This window comes from Antechinus flavipes, chromosome 2 (assembly GCF_016432865.1).
Source record: "Antechinus flavipes isolate AdamAnt ecotype Samford, QLD, Australia chromosome 2, AdamAnt_v2, whole genome shotgun sequence".
Classification (NCBI taxonomy): domain Eukaryota; kingdom Metazoa; phylum Chordata; class Mammalia; order Dasyuromorphia; family Dasyuridae; genus Antechinus; species Antechinus flavipes.
In genome coordinates, this window is record NC_067399.1 from 187,796,297 (window position 1) to 187,812,834 (window position 16,538).

At 35.9% G+C, this 16,538-nt stretch overlaps 1 protein-coding gene and 1 long non-coding RNA gene across 6 annotated transcripts in view; both read left to right on the forward strand.

Annotated features, from left to right (window-relative positions):
* The window catches only part of LOC127548567 (uncharacterized), a 237,980-nt gene that overhangs the window by 132,864 nt on the left and 88,578 nt on the right, over positions 1–16,538 (forward strand). The window lies entirely within an intron of this gene.
* TDRP (testis development related protein) overlaps positions 1,000–16,538 on the forward strand; it is a 56,187-nt gene continuing 40,648 nt past the window's right edge. The window contains exons 1-3 of one of the 5 annotated variants that reach the window (XM_051976016.1): positions 1,000–1,236; positions 1,789–2,032; positions 7,210–7,263. In XM_051976016.1, the coding sequence (XP_051831976.1) occupies positions 1,913–2,032; positions 7,210–7,263 (174 nt within the window). In that variant the 5' untranslated portion in view covers positions 1,000–1,236; positions 1,789–1,912. Of the gene's footprint in view, positions 1,312–1,788; positions 2,033–7,209; positions 7,264–16,538 lie in introns of all 5 variants that reach the window. The other 4 variants (XM_051976017.1, XM_051976018.1, XM_051976019.1 and 1 more) reach the window with 4 other exon arrangements.

Here is a 16,538-nt window from a genome sequence, read left to right on the forward strand (position 1 = left end):
TTAAAATAGAGTGTATGTTTAGTATGACCCAGATGAGTATGATTGGTTTGGTCCTTTTCCCCTTGTTTTTTCATCCCGAAACATACCTTTAAGACGCTAGAAATTCAAGATACTCCCCACCTCCAACCTACCTCTTTTTCCTATAGAGTGTACGCTAGTAAAATATTGGTACTGGTTTAGTCGCCAAGCCTATTTCCCTCACCTATTAAATGGGCATAATATCTGTACAAACTGCTCAAGGGGGCTTTATTGCTCATGTATGGTTTTGACTAATGAAATTATACAGGGTCAGATGAAAGTTCCTTTGCTCTTAAACTTTGTTTTCTACCCAAGTATAAAGGGACACAATTCCTTGATTTAAAAGAAACTCCTTGGAGACCTCCTTCTACAGAAGAAAATTCTACGATCTTTGTTATGTTACTGGAAACTTTCCCTTCTAGCGAGGAACTCCCGTTAATTGCCCCAGGATATTTTTCACTACTTTCCTTCACTCTTCACCTCCTTTACTTAACCTTTTCACAACATCACAATTTGGGGCTTTTAAGTAAAGCCAAAATACGGCGCATGCCTTGGAGCATTTTTTATTTCTACGAGGGATGAGTGTGGTTCCGGGGGTTTGAGACCAGACTGTGCTAGGGACCAGTCTTGTGAAACCTGGGTAAACCTCTCTATAAAAGACAGGATGACTTTTCAAGGTCCTCTCCTGCAACATATCTTGTCACCTCCTGCTCTTCCCAATTCTCCCCTACGGAAGGGACATGATAGGGCTGGGGCTGGAAGAGAACTCAGGAGCTCTGCTGTCTTTGGGGCTTGCTCAAGGTCTCACGCGCGCAGACACACCATTCGAACCCGGACCACCTCCCTCTAAACCCCGAACTCCAGACGCTGCACCACCGAACCTCCTAAGAAGAGAGGGAGAAACTCGCACTGAGTATGCGCAAAGAATGAGCAGCTCGCCCGCTCAGTGGCCAGCTGCTGTGCCGCTTCTCCGCTCTCGGTCTAGGCCAGGGCACCGGTTGCCATGGTAACCGTAAAGCCTATCTCTCCTTGGGAAGCGGCTCCTCTCCTCCCTGCCCCCTCCCTGCTCCCTCCTTCCTCCCCTCCCCCCGGCACCCGGCGCGCTGCAGCTTGCTTGAAACTAACATGGCCGAGCCCCCCGGCCGGCGGCAGCGGCTCCCGTGGCTCCGGCTTCTGCTTCAGCTCTGGGCTTTGGCCGGGGGTGGGGGTCCCTCACTGGTGAGAAGGCGGCTCCCGGGGGCGAAGGGGAAGCCACTGAAGCGGCCCTAGGGCTGAAGGGAGTCGGAAGTTGAGGTGGACTGGGGAGGAGGGTGGTGGTGGAGGGCCGCGGGGACCGGACGGAGGGAACTCCGGGAGCGGGGGAGGGGGAGGCTAGACTGAGAGAGTGGGGAAGTGCGCGGAGGCGGCCTCAGGCCTGAGGAGGACCAAAGTTGGGTCGGCCCCGAGGGTGAAGGGTAAATTCTGAGGGAGATGGGACGGAGGCAGCCTCAGGACTCAGGGGTGTTGTTGAGGGAATCACACTTTCAAGTCATGACCCCTGGATGTGCGAATACTGCCTTCTCTAGCTGAAGAGAGCTCGCCTGGGGGATTGACCCAAGTCAGGGTTCGAGTTGGGGCCGGGGCTAACTGGAGGATTAGTGGGAGGGGGCCGTAGTGTGACAAGGCAGCATGGTTGGGGGGCGCCGCCCCCTCTCGTCCCCGCCTCCGTCCCCCTTTAGTGTTCGCTACTTAAGTTTCTCTCCCTTTTTTTTTCTTCTTGTCTTGGGACAGAAATCATAAAAAAATATATATACATATATATTTAGGTCTTCAACCAGTCACGTCGACCGAAATCCAGCAAGTTTTTTAAAAAAAGGAGGGGTGGGGAAGAGAACGCCCCCAACCCTACTGTAGCATGTGGAAACTGAACAAGAGCAAAGTGCTTCTGGATGATTCCCCCGAGGAAGAGGAGAGCCGGGGAGAAGGGAAAGCGCTGCCGCCGCCTGCGGCCGCCTCGGCCGCCGCCTCTTCGCAGGTACGTGGGGGTGGGGGAGTCGAGTGAAGCCCTCGGCATTCAATGCGTGTCTGCCCGTAGGGGTGGAGGGCAAGCCTCATTATCGGCCATTGACTCTTTCCCCGCACCCCTGGGAGTTAGAGCGGAGCCTACGAATCCGCGTTGTTACCCAGGCGAGAGCTTTGGACTTGGCGTTTGAACCTTAGTTCTGCGGCTAATCTTACGAGTTGTATTTGCCTGACCTTGGACATAACGCTTTTTTTTTTTTTTTTTTTAACCACCCTAGACCTCAGTTTTCTTATCTGTACAAATCTGTTTGGACTCGGATGATTCCTGAGGCCCCTACTCCTAAAAGCCTATAATTTCCTAAATTTGATACCTGCCTCTTTAGGGATTATCCCTTGGTTGTAGGGAGAGTTGGAGGAGAGGAGGATTTAGCTTAACGTCTGGCAGCCCTTCCTCCGATGACTTTGTAAATTACTCCTCTTACTGCTGCTCTTCGTACAGCATAGACTCTGAAACTACATTAAATAATGTTTTTATTTAAGCGCTTAATGAATACTTTGTCTACCTTTAATAATTTGTTATGCCTAAAATAATCCCCACTGCCAAGGAAGTCTACATAATGTAATTTCCTTACCTATAAAATGAAGGGGTTTGACTAGTTGATTTATTCTTAAGTTTCTTTCCAGATCCAAATCCTGTGATCCTATAGAATATAATGCAGTTAAGCTAAAGGATGAAGAGAAGCCTACCTTATTGACTAGAGAAGTAGTAGCCTCAGAGTCTGAACTACTGGGGCAAGTTTCTTTGGGAACTCTGAAGTTGCTATTTGACCTCGGGCTAGACGAATAACCCCCAATGCCCTAGGCACTTCTCCTTAGCCCCTAAATTGCAAAAGTGCTGAAGACCTACTTTGATTAGGGGAGTTTTCCTTATTTGAAGCTCCCTAGTCCTTTGAAATCAGAGGTCCAGGTTTGGATCAAAAAGAAAACCAAAACAAAACAAAATAATCTTTAGGAAAGAAATCTTTCCTCAGGGTAGTTTTTTTTTTTTTTTTTTAACATGGAGAAAAATTCTAGCATAACATAATTAGGAATAGTTGAGTTAGAAATATAACTTATGAAAAAGTTTTTTTTTTCTTTTTTCCTGAAATATCCTTCAGGGGCAGATCAAAATCCATGCATAGACATTCTCATCTTGTATATTGTTGTTCCACAAATTGTTCATTAAGAATCTGTCTAACTAAAGTGCTGGAAGCATTTTCTGATTTAATGTTTCCTGAATACTCATGCTATACTCAATTGTCTGCTTTTCTAAACTTTGCCTAATTTTTTAAACTTTTCCTTTCATTATATTTAAACTTTAAGCATAACCAGGCAGAGATCTAACCCTAAAATAACTATAGTTTCAATTTTTTCCTTCTAATTTGGACAATTTGGAATGGTCAGATTATCAGAACTTTAGGCAAGACTATATCTTACTACATACTAGAATGTAAGTTTGCAGATTTTAATTATAAGAAATAACAGGGTTTGGATATTGTTTATTTTCTTTAAGTATCATTTTAAAAAATTGGGGAAGAAAGGTAAATGATGTTAACAGTATATGATTTGTGTCCTTAATAGTATGTTCATTTAGTATTTTCAAATTGTACTTGTCCCTATGTTTGCTATGAGAAGCACTTTATAAATGGGAATGGCTCCTTTTTCATTATTACTCTTTCCATCATAAATTTACTGTACTTCATAGTACGAATTTCTTTAAATAAAATGTTGAGACAACATTTTCATCTTAAATTTTGTTCCAGTCATGCTGCATTTACATTGAATGTAGTTAAAGAAAAGTTTGACTCAAGAAAACCATAATCACATGTTTATTGATTAAGAAATTATTGAAATACAGATATTGATGAATTTTAAGTGTTAATAGATATTTGGTTTACAAGAATTTCTTTTTTTAAATTTTTTTAAAATAAGCTTTTGATGGCATAAGAGAAAAATATATACTTGTATCCTGAAGACCACAGAGGCATTGATGTTAAAATGTAGAATCATGCTTAAACTGTTTTTTCAGTAGAAAGTTTCCCAGAGGAGTTCTTTTCACAGCTCCTTTCTACCTTTCCTTCTCAATTAATTTCTCCTATTTTATATAGCTAACTAGGTTAAATATCCAGTGGGATTTTATGCCTTTTTTTTTTTTTTCTTTAAGAACCATAAAGAATGAACAGTTGAACTTTGGTTCTGGAGTAAGTCAAATTAACAATTATTAAGTGCCTGGCATGTCCCAAACACTGCACTAAGCACTGGGAATACAAAAAAAGACAACCAATAATCTCTACTGTCAAAGAATTTACAATCTAATGTTGGAGAACAGCTACTTACAAATAAGATAGAGATAAATAATTGCTGAGGGTAGAGATTTGCATTAAGGTGAACTTGTAGAACATAAGATTTTACCTGGAGTTGATGGAATCTAATTGAGGAAAGAGAATTCTAAGTATGAGAGACAACCAATAAAATTGTACAGTGAGGAGATGAAATGTCTTGTTTTAAGAGGAACAGCAAGGAGGCCAAATTTGCAAAGGAGTAAAGTATAAGGACTGAAAAAGTAAAAAGATACCAAGTTATGAAGTGAAAAGCTGAACAAAATGTTTTACATTTGCTCTTAGAGGCAATGGGGAGATCACTGGTATTGATTGAGTAGTGAGATAACATCAGACCCATGTTTTAGGAAGATCAGTTCTGTTTGATAGTTAAGTGGAGCATGGACTGGTGTGGGGAAAGACTTGTGACATGGAGACCAACCAGAAAGCTCTACTGCAAAGTTGAGGCTCAAGATGATGATTGGCTGCACTGGGGGTGATTCCAGTGACAAAGAAAGGGGTAAGTTCCAGGGATTCATGTAGGGTGGTCCTTCCTGTGATACTAATAAAAAAAATTAGGAAAAGGCAAGGGTTTGTTGGTGGGCATGGGACATAAAATTTAGTTTTGGATATGTTGAGTTTGAGATGTTTATAGTATATTAGTTTGAAATGTTTAATAGAAATATGAGACTGTAAGATGTTAGAGGTTAGAAAAGAATTAATTTTTGGAAATAGATCTGAGAATCAGCATAGAGATGATAACTGAATCCTTGTGAGCAATAAAATTCCCAAATGAAATAGGAAAGGAGAAGACACAGGACATGCCTACGACAATAGGAAATGCAATCCTGAACCTGGGTTCAAATCCTGCCTCTTGTGTTCATTACCGGTATTACCTTGAGCAACTCAGCCTCAGATTCTGGAAATAACTGATACTTTAATTTTATTACATTTTTATGCTTCTATTTTTCAAGGACAAAAAAAAATTAACCAGTATTTCATTTTGAATAAATTATGGAAAAGCCCAAGGCTGCTAGGGAGCACAGTGAAAAGAGTACTAGGCCTGAAATTAGGAAGACGACTCTTCCTATTTTCAGATGTGGCCTCAGAAGCTTAGTCAGAAGAAACCCTATTTGCCTCTGTCTTATCTGTAAAATGAGCTAAAGAAAGAAATGGCAAACCACTCCAATATCTTTGCCAAGAAAACCCCAAATGGAGTCACAAAAAGTTGGATGTAGCTGAAATGACCAAATACAAAATGGAAAATCCTAAGCTTTATCATAATTCATGTCATTTTCCTATTTCTCCCATTATCTTAAAGATTCTTTAATTTTTAAAAGAGCTTGTCAGTGTTCTATGTATTATTAAAACATTTAGATTTCATTTAAATAATTTGAAATATGTGGGTCATATTATTAAAAGTACCTATAAGGTAACTGTAGGGAAAACTTTTCATGTTTTTTATGCTGACAGAGATGAGGAGGAAAATTATCTACTAATTCTGATAGGTTAGTCATACACTAAATTTAGTATTGCTAACTCTTCCAAAAATCTTAATCTTTATCACAACACCAAATTCTTTAAATATTGAACTTAATAATGCATTGGAATTCAAACATGAAATCTCTGCCCACAAAATTTTAAGTTTGATAAAGAATTATACCTAAGATTGAAATAACCTTTTACAGTATGACAGGTTCTCTAGTGTCTTAATAAAGTGATTCCTTTCTGTTTCTTTTTTTTTTTTAAATAAAGCTTTTTATTTTCAAAACAAGCATGGATAATTTGACAACATTGACCCTTGCATTTCAGATTTTCTCTTCCTTCCCTGTACCCCTTCTCCTAGATGGCAAGCAATTTAACATGTTAAACATATTAAAATATGTTAAATCCAATATAAATAAACATTTATATAATTCTTTGCTGTACAAGAGAAATCAGACCAAAAAAAGAAAGTAAATGTGTATAACTTACTATGTCTACTTAATTTTTAAATAGTTCTTCATCGTAACTCTCCTTTCCCCTTGCTAAGTAGTCTATGCTAGAAATGCATTTAAGTTTGAAATAAAATCTATCATGCTTAACTTTTTGAACTTACTTTTCAAGGATGGTTATTTATTTTATAAAGCAAGAAAGTGATTTAGTGTTGAACAGAAGTAAATGTGAAATAAGAATCTTAAAAAATTTTAAGTTGTTTAATGAGAACTGGTGGTAGGGAAGGTTGGACAACAGCATATAAATTAAAATGAATCAATTTCAGAACGTTTTAATAGGCTTTTAAATCTTTTAATTTGAATCACTGTCCTTTGATTTTTTAAAAAAAATGATATTCTGATCCTTAAGAAAGCAATAGGTACATGGTCAATGTCAATTTAGCTAATGCTTGTGAATATTTACAATTAATCTTTAGGTAGACACTTCTTAAAAAGAACTTTTGATATGCCCTGAAGGTATTGGAAGGGGGTGGGGAATGGTATTTCAGGTTATTTGTTAATCAGAAGTAAAGTAAGTCACAGGATAGTAAAACTATAATTTAATCTCTAACATAACTTCAGATAGGCTGCAATTTGCTTTGAATACTATAGAGGAGGAACAAGTTTGTAAATAATTTAAAAAAAAAGATTCTGGAGTATGTGCTACTTGAATTAATACTTGTGTTTCAGTCTGTTTGGTTTTATAGCAATATGGCTTCACTTTGTTGGACTTCAGAAGTGTTCTCATCTATAAAATGAGTTTTTAGATAGTCATAGCCAATTCTTCATGACCCTATTTGATGTTCTTGGCATAGATAACTGAAATGGTTTGCTATTTCTTTCTTTGGCTTATTTTACAGATGAGGAAACTGAGGCAAACAGGGTTAGATGATTTGCCCAAGGTCACACAACTAGTAAGTATCTGAGGCCAGCTGTGAACTCAGGAAGATGATGAGTCTTCCTGATTCTAGGTTAGTATTCTATCCACTGCTTTTCCTGGTTACTCAGTTTAAGGTCCCTTCCAGTCCTAAAATTTGATGAATAAACTATTTTAAAGGTTTTAAATAACTTTATTATTTGTATTAACAATCACTAATTATAAATTATCTAGATATAGTGAAGCTTATATACCAAGAATTCTATGAGGAAATAAATACCTTTTAAACTGTTACTCTGGCCTTGAAATAATTTTTAAAATGAATTACTTTAAAAATTTTCTGTATTGTAGGTTGATCTTATCCCAATTAGTATGAACTAGTGAGATTTTATTGCATGGGATACCTATCCCCAATAAATATCTATTCCTAACATATATTCCATTGTTACATTTTGAGAATTTTATGTATTAGCATCCAATATAATCCTGTTTTACTTTTTTTTTTTTTGGTGAGGCAAATTGGGGTTAAGTGACTTGCCTTGGTCGTACAACTAGTAAATATTAAGTGTCTGAGGTCTGATTTGAACGCCCCAGGCCTCCTGACTTCAGAGCTAGTTCTGTCTACTGCACCATCTAGCTGTCCCTGTTTTACTTTTTCCCATGGGTTCTAGAGACTACAAAGAAGAATCAGTGTGGGTATGCAGGAATTATATTTCTGATTATATATGTATTTTGGACATTCTTGTTGATTGGAGAGGAGGAAGATTGAGCATCTCAATAGGAACAGGAGGCAATCTCTCCCCTTCCAAATATATATGTGTGTGTTATCCAATATGAAATCTTATTTTATGGATGAGAACACTGAAGTCCAGCAAAGTAAAGCCATATAGCTATAGAACTAAAACACAGATATTAATTCAAATAACATATGCTCCACAATCTTTTTACTTTTTTTAAATTACTCATACATCCTAATGTAAGATTCATTGAGTTCTCCAGGTTCATCTTTTGAAATATCTTTTTTCCTCAGTTGCCTGAATAGGATCAGCATCTAGATTATTGGTTTTCAAAAACTATTTACTGGCAAAAGATTTTGTCACAAATTTCTGCTATATATGCTCTTGAAATTTTGGATGTAGGTAAAAATTCATAAGTAATTTTGTTTAATATAAATTTTACTTACCCAGCATGCATAAGATTATATGTATTATTCACAAGATTCATAAAACTTAACCTAGAATACATGACTAACTCCAAACTAACTAGACTAACCTTAACCTGTTAGAAATTGAACTTGCAAAGAACTCAATAAAAATAATTTCTCATTAAATGAAAACTGAGCATATCTAAGTTTCCCATGGTGTTAACCAATTTAAACTTTCTATGTGCTGTAATTTTTTTCATACAAATACTGTGCATGAAATTGGAGATGAGCTATTTAATAGTATAGGTTAGGCTCTTCCTTTTTGTTTGTTTTAACTATCTTTTTCTTTTTTTTTATTATGGATACCTGGGATTATTTTATAAGAAACTGCTTGAAAAGATCTTTCATGAAGACAACAGAGATGTCATTTGAATTTTATTTTAAGGGATAGATAGGATTTCTGAGCTCCGCATTTGACTTCTTTCTTTCTCCATCAGTATGTAGCAGCCTTGTCAATCTGTAAGCTTGCTTTGTTCATTCCATCATTCCTCTTTTAGGCCCATTCTTCACTTTTTGGAGGTTCCTCTCCCAGTTTCTTTTTTTACGTCTTGTCTTCCCTTATTAAAACATAATTTTCTTGAGGGCAGGGACTGGCTTTCTTTTGCTTGTATTTCTATTAACTACACTTAGTACAATGCCCGGCACATGCAAAATGCTTATTAAATGTTTCTTGAATCGACTTTCAATAGGATGGAAGAAAAATTTTCTAATTGAAAAGAATGATGTGAGCAAAAATTTTTGGAATAATAAGATATGAAAGTAATTTACATTTTGTGTGTATAAAGAAAAAAGTAAGCAAATATCTATGTTAGCCCTTGACTTTTTTTTCACATTCCTTCTATTTGTGTTTTTTCCTTGAGGTTTGTTTTGCCCCCGACCATGCTATATCCCCAATCCTCCTCTTTATTACTTACTGTATCTTCACCCATTTACACACACACACGCACACGCACACACACACACACCCTCTCTTAACATTTGTCCTGGAGGAGGAGTCAGAATACTTATATCTCATTCTGCCACTTTCATACTTTTGATTTGTCATCATCACCTAGCAACTGCTCTTTCTTTGAAGTTCACAGAATTAAGATTATTCGTATGCAAGTTTCCAGGTCATTCTTTTTTCTCAAGAATTTTAGCAGCTGACTCATCTTCCTCTCCTCAGTTCCTCACCTTATACTAAAAGTTTTTCAATACTTTTATTGATTGTTCCTCTAACTCCCAAAACTTCCAAATTCTTATTCCTTTTAAATCCTATGACATTTATTCCATTCAGGGATTGTCATATGCTGGATCTTACTATTACCCAAAAGTGTGTTTTAGTTCTCTAATTTAAAAAACTTACATTTACCTGTTGGATTATAATATCATCATTTCCTCTCTCTGTGTTCTAAACCTATTTTTTAGGCTTACTGAAACTGCTAGTTCTTTTACCATAAAGTACTTTCTTAGGCCATTACCTTTGCTCTGACTTCACTTCCTTTCCTTACTAATATTGATCCTATCGTTAATCAATTCAATTGTGTACCATTCACTACTTGTGATTCCCCATCTCCCTTTTGAATCCTTAGTGATGTCCTTTCACAACTCAGTAAACCTCAGTACTGGATTACTGTTATCATCTATGTCCTTCTCCTATTTTTGTTCCTAAAAGGAGCTAAAGAAAGTCACACAACTTATTCAACTGGACCCTCACTACAGAAAGTCATTTCTTTTATTTATATAACTTCCTAATTCCCTATTTTGTTTCACAGGAAACCCTTTCTAAATCTCGATTCATATTTTGCTGGCCCCCCTCTTAATTGAAGATCTTGCTTGGAGGAAAACTGAGATTGTTTAAAATGAAGTTTTTTTTTTAAATCTCAAAATCTTTAGATATCATCAATAACTCTTCCTTTCCCTTTTCCCTCTCACAGTGAGATAATCTTTCTCTTTGCCCTGGCTAATCCCTATAACTGTCCTCTTGATACCATCCTCTCCTGTCTTTTTTAATAGATTGCAACTCCAATCAATTCTTCCTCCTTTTCTCCCTTCCTCAGTTCTGCCTCCTTATTCCTATCTACTAGTTCTTTATGAACTTCAAATATGTTCAACTCTCCTCTATCCTTAACAAAAACACTCATTAAAACCTCTATCTTCACTTCAGCTACATTCCTAGAAACTGCCTCCAAATAAATCCTCTTCTTTCACTTATTGTTAATCCTTTGAATTCTGGCTTCTAATCTCATCACTTAACTGATGCTGCTCTCATCACAGTTACCAATGATCCCTTAATGGCAAAATTTGATGGACTTTTTTGAACTCTCATCCTTTTTGACTTGTCTGCTCTTTATCACCATCTCTTTCTATATACCTCTCCATTGAGTTTTTGTGACAGCACTCTTTCATCATTCTGCTTTGCTTCTTCACAGTTTCTTTTGCTGGGTCATTTTTTTTGTTGAAGTCCTCTTCCTGTTCTCTCTACTTTATCAGGGATCTTATCTATTACAATAGTTAGTATAATTTTTATTCTGATGACTCACATCTATATTTTTACATATTTCTGTGTCATTATAGAAGTATAGATATATAGATAACATATACAACTTCCTATATATTGATAGGATATTACCTTTAGGATCAAATAGAAACTCTTGTGTTTGGCTTTTAAAGACCTCTACAAACTTGTGCTAATATAACTTTCCAGTCAGTCAACAAACATTTATTAAATGACTTCTGGTTTCCAGGCTTATTGCATAATGTTTCCCTGTATTCAAGTCTATTCTAGACAAAATGAGCTCTGTTACTCACACACAATATTCCATCTCTTGTGCTTTTGCTTTGACCATTTCTCATGCATGGAATGTACTTCCCTTGTTGCCTCTGCTATATTGAATCTCTTTCCCCCTTTAAGAAGCAATTTATGTGTTCTCCCTCTCAAATTACTTTGTTCTTATTTTCTTTACAAATATTTGATTTATATTTCTCTATGTACTTATTTCCCCTATCAGAATTTAAGCTGCTTGCTGGTAGGAATTGTTTCATTTATTATATTTATATTTCCATTGCATAGCACAGGGCCTAGTAGGTACTTAATAAATACTTTTTGATTGATTTTATAAGGTTTTAAATGCTAGGGTAAGGTTTCATACTTCAAGTTGGGAGCTATTGATCTGTTTTCAGTGAATGATATGATCAGAACTCTGCATTAAGAAGATTAAATTGGCAACAAATTAATAGAGGCAAGGGATTAGTCTGGAAGTGGAAAAACTTATTGGAATAGTGCTGAGAAAAAGTAGGAAGGACTTGAATTATTATTGTGGTGATGTTGGAAATGGAAAGAAGATAACAGTTGAGACATTTTGGAGATGGAATCTATAGGGCATGGCAACTATTTAGATGTCAGAGGGAAGATCATTGAATCAAAGATAACAGGATGCTTGAGTTAGTTGGATAATGGTGGTGCCCTGATAGGGATAGGGTAATTAAAATTAAAATAGAGACTAATTAATATGAGTTCAAGGTGAAAGATGATCTCTGGCTTTGGATATGTTGAATTTACAGTACCTGTAGTAAGTACATCTAGGTGATCTAGATGATGTCCATCAGGCCTTTGAAAATGTAACTTCAGAAGAAAGATTACATATAGAAATAAAAATTTGGGAATGATTTTTATAGAACAGAGTATATGAAGGAGGTAGTAATATAATACTTCCATTTGGATTGGGGCTCTGGTGCCTTGGCCAGGTTTTCTCAGTCACTGTTCTGGAGCTAAAATGATGAGAATGAGGCTCCCTACCTCAGTTACTCCATCTCTTTGTGGTTAATAAGTCAGAGGGATGGTTTGGCACACAGTACATGCTAGGGGACATGCTAGTACTGAAACATCCTTCATTTGCTCTCTCTTTCATCCCCCACTTGTACTCCCAACCTTTCCTCCTTTTACCTCTCCCCCTCTTTTTTTGATAGTGAGATCTGTGCTTAGTCCTATTTGGAGCAAGGATCTGAAAAGGCTGATTCAAGGTCATATGGGTCAATAAGATTTGTTAGCTTTTGCACAGAAGAGGGCCACTTCTTCTGGAAAAGAAAGGTGGAGTGAATTACATTAAATGACATTCTTAAGTATTTTTATAACAATTTTTATAGAAAGTGTATTCACTAGATTTTTTTTTAATCAAATATTTTACTTCTATTCCCAGGGTTTTAGTTGGGGCAACAGGAGAAAATCTTATTGTCTCACAATTCCTTTTTATTTAATAAGCGAAAAAGAGTTTGTAAAATAATAGAATTTAGAAATGAAAATACCGTCTGTTTTATTAATATAAGATTAATATAAACAAAACGGACACAAGGTAATTTTTTTTAACAGATATGAAGATCAGGAAAGGCTTTATGTAGGTGATAGTTGACTGAGCTTTGTAGAAAATTAAGGTTCCTTAGAGTACAAATGAAAAGTTCATTGTAAGCATGAAGAAAATAGCCATTGCAAAGGTGTGGACTACTCTGGTTGAAGAACTAATTTAGCTAGACTGCAGGGTAAATGAAGGGGGAGTAATATATAAAACTAGAAAGGGAGGTTGGAGCCAGGTTATAAAGGACATAAAATGCCAAATTAATAAATATGTACTTGATACCAGAGGCAATAAGAAACTACTATAGTTTAGAGAACTTAGAGAAACTAAACTAGAGTTTATTGAGTAGGATCAGGCTTGAACTTTAGAAAAATCAATTTGCAGCTATGTGGAGCCTTCATATAATGCTCCTAAAATGCTGCTTTGATTATGTTATTTCCCTGCTTGGAAATTATTATCTAACATTCATATTCCTCCAATCTGGTTCCAGTCTTATCTTTCTATACTCATCCATTTAGTCCGGTGTGCACTCCCTAGTCCTCAGTGTTATATAACTATTATACCATTCCTGCTGCCTAGTATTACAGTGCTGTTTACATAATATAGGTAGTCAATAAATTGTCATTTGAATTAGATTCCAAATTCACTACCTTTTTTCATGCCTCTTGAAAACCCACTGTGGTATAGTGGATAGTATTTGACTTGGTGTTGGGAAGTCCTGATTTGAATCCCATTCTAATTATTGGCTTTGCAATCCTGGACAATCACTTGGTTTCCTATGGGTCTTTGTTTTTGTATTTGTAAAATGAAAGCATTGGACTTGATGACTTTGATCCTTTCCAACTCCAAATCTATAATCCTGAAATAAGTCAAGTACTCTAATTGATCTTTGGTCACTTCAGGTCACAATGTTCTTTCCTTTCATTGAATGTACAACTTATGACAACCTTTACCACTCAGTTGTTTTTCATTAGTCTAAGAAAATTGATTATATCATGGCATTTACAGCTGGAAAAGAGCCATAGAAATTAATTAGTATAAATTATTTCCTGTTCTGCTTTTGACTTGGTTGGGGATATGTGCAAATGAGTAAAATTCATAAAGGATATTACTATTTAGTTGGGGAAATAGATAAATAGTATAAATCAGAACATAAATATGTAGGAAGAGTAGTAAGTGCAATGAAAGCTCTGAGGAAGGAAATATCACTTGGCATCTGAGCTAGACCTTGAACAATTTTAATGGGGTACCTTGTTTACAAAGTCAAGGAAGGAGGAAAGGGCAGGCTGATTTGGGAAATGAGTTTGCTTAGAGCAATAGAGTTAGTGAAAAGAGAGTAATACAAACTAGGTAGTTTGGGGCCACTGTTATAGAGGGCTCTAAATTAGAACAGACTAGCAGTGGGCAGTAGGTATCCATTTGAAGATTTTTGATCAAGGATATATATTTTAGAAATATTAGAAATAGTATAAGTTGAATTGGGAGACATAAAAATCAAGGAGTTCATTTAGAACAGGGCTGTTTAAAGTTTTTCCACTCATGATTCCTTTTCACCCCAGAAATTTTTACATGACTGGGTATATATATATATATGTAAAGTAGGTATGCAAATCAAACATTTACTCATAATAAATCAATTTTACAATTCTTACACTGAATTAATAGGCTCCATATAGGGTCATGACCCATAGTTTAAGAAGCTGGGATTTAGAAAACTATTTTGGTAATCTATATTGAAAAATAATTAATGTGAACTAAGATAGTGAACATAGAATAGTTATTGGTAGCAGAACCAAAAAAACCCAACCATATAATTTGTCCCTGATACTCTCCTTTCCTTTTATATTCTGTGCTTTCTTTGCTTCTTGTTTTCTCATGTATCTTTATTCAGCATTTTTTTTGGGGGGGAAAGAGGAGATATGTGTGTGTGTGTGTGTCTTAATCTTCTCTAGTTTCTTAGGTTTCTTTCCTGTGCCTCTTTTCCTTCATAGTTATGACTGACATCTAAAATATTAAAGTTACTAGAAAATAGAATTACTCAGAAGATACCTGTCTCTAACCCCATAGCAATAATGGAAAATATTCCATGTATGTAATGTTAATGATAGGAAGAAAATAAATTGGAAGAGGGAATAAGAAGAAATATGACATGGAGGAATGATAGGACTAAAGACTTTGAGATGGCAGGGATTGGTAGAGGTTATCAATCCCACACTCTTGCTCCTCACTTATTTACAGATAAAGAAACTGATGACTAGAGAGATTAAGTGACTTGGTCGAACCATAGCTGGTAAATGTCAGAGAAAGAATGTTAACTTGAATTTTCTTGCCTCCCAGTACTGCATCTACTGTAATATCTAACTACCAAAGAAAAAGGAAAAGGGAGATCAGAGAAGCTCCCTCTATAGAGGGATGTTAATGAAAGAGACTAGTTACTTATTAGCTGCTGAGTATGGCCCTCCCTGGCTTTTATCAGACACTGCTAAAAGAAACCATCTGATTGCAGGACCAAAGTGATACAGCTACTGCTGCCACTTCATGTTCACAACTATTTGTTGAGCACCTATCCTGTGCTTGTCAGGACATATTAGTTATGAAATGATTAAAAATGCTTTGTTTATACATATTATAGCTTCATGAGTACAAGATAGAAGTTGCAGCTATACTACAGTTAATCTAAAAAAAGACCTAATAGTTTTAGTGGATTGCAAGTAAAATATGAGTCAACTCTGTGATATCGTATTAGACTCAAGCAAGAGAAGCATTGTGTCCTGAAATTATAGTCTCACAGTACTCTGCTCTGATTAAGCATTATATTTATTTCTGAGTGTAACAGTTTAGGAAGAATACTAGCAATACTATTTCTGCTACTTATACTACTGTTACCACTGCCACCATTTAGCGTTGTACATTACTTTAAATTTTGCAAAATACTTTATAAATATTTCATTTTATTTTCACAACTTTGGAGTGCTGTTATTCCTACTTTATAGATGAGTTGAGGCAGAGGCTAAAAGATTTTCCCAGTTGCTACCAATTGTCTGAGGCAGGATTTGAACTTTAGCTTCCTGACTCCAGGCCTAAATTCTGTTTCTTACCTCACCTAGATAAGACTTAAGAATATTCAAAGAAGGGTAACAAAAATGGTGAAGGGTATGAAATTACATATAATTGATGAATGAAGGAACTGGAGGTCTTTACATTGGAGAAAAGCAAATGCAAACTAGGGTTTAAATTTAATCTCTCTGACTTTAGAGAAAAAAATAAGAAATTATGTTTAAAAATTACAAATTTTTTTGTATGCAAAATGTTTGTACCAAATTCTTTGATATAAGAAAATATTTCCTAACAATCAGTTATCAAAAAATGGAACAGTCTAACTAGGGAGTTTGGTGTATTCTCCTTCAGTAGAAGTAGAAAACTTTAAAGGATGGATAAAGTTTTCAGGTCATTTTAACGAGGATGCTTATTTGGATACATATTGGACTAGATGGGTTTCAAGGTCTCTTCAAATTTGAAATTCTATAATTCTGCGATTCAGATATCCAAGCCTAGCATTTACAACAAACCTCAAAATTAAAAAGTAATTATATGATAGAGCCAGTAGTTAAGAATGATTTTTTTTTTGGTTGTAAAATCTTAGTAATTACTAATTTCTATACTGTTTCTATGCCAAATTATAGATCTTGTAGAGGAGGGTAGGTTAATCCTTGCATTTCTCTTCATATCCTCTTTTACCTAGACTTCTTTGAGCATGAAGAGACCTTTTGTTTTTGA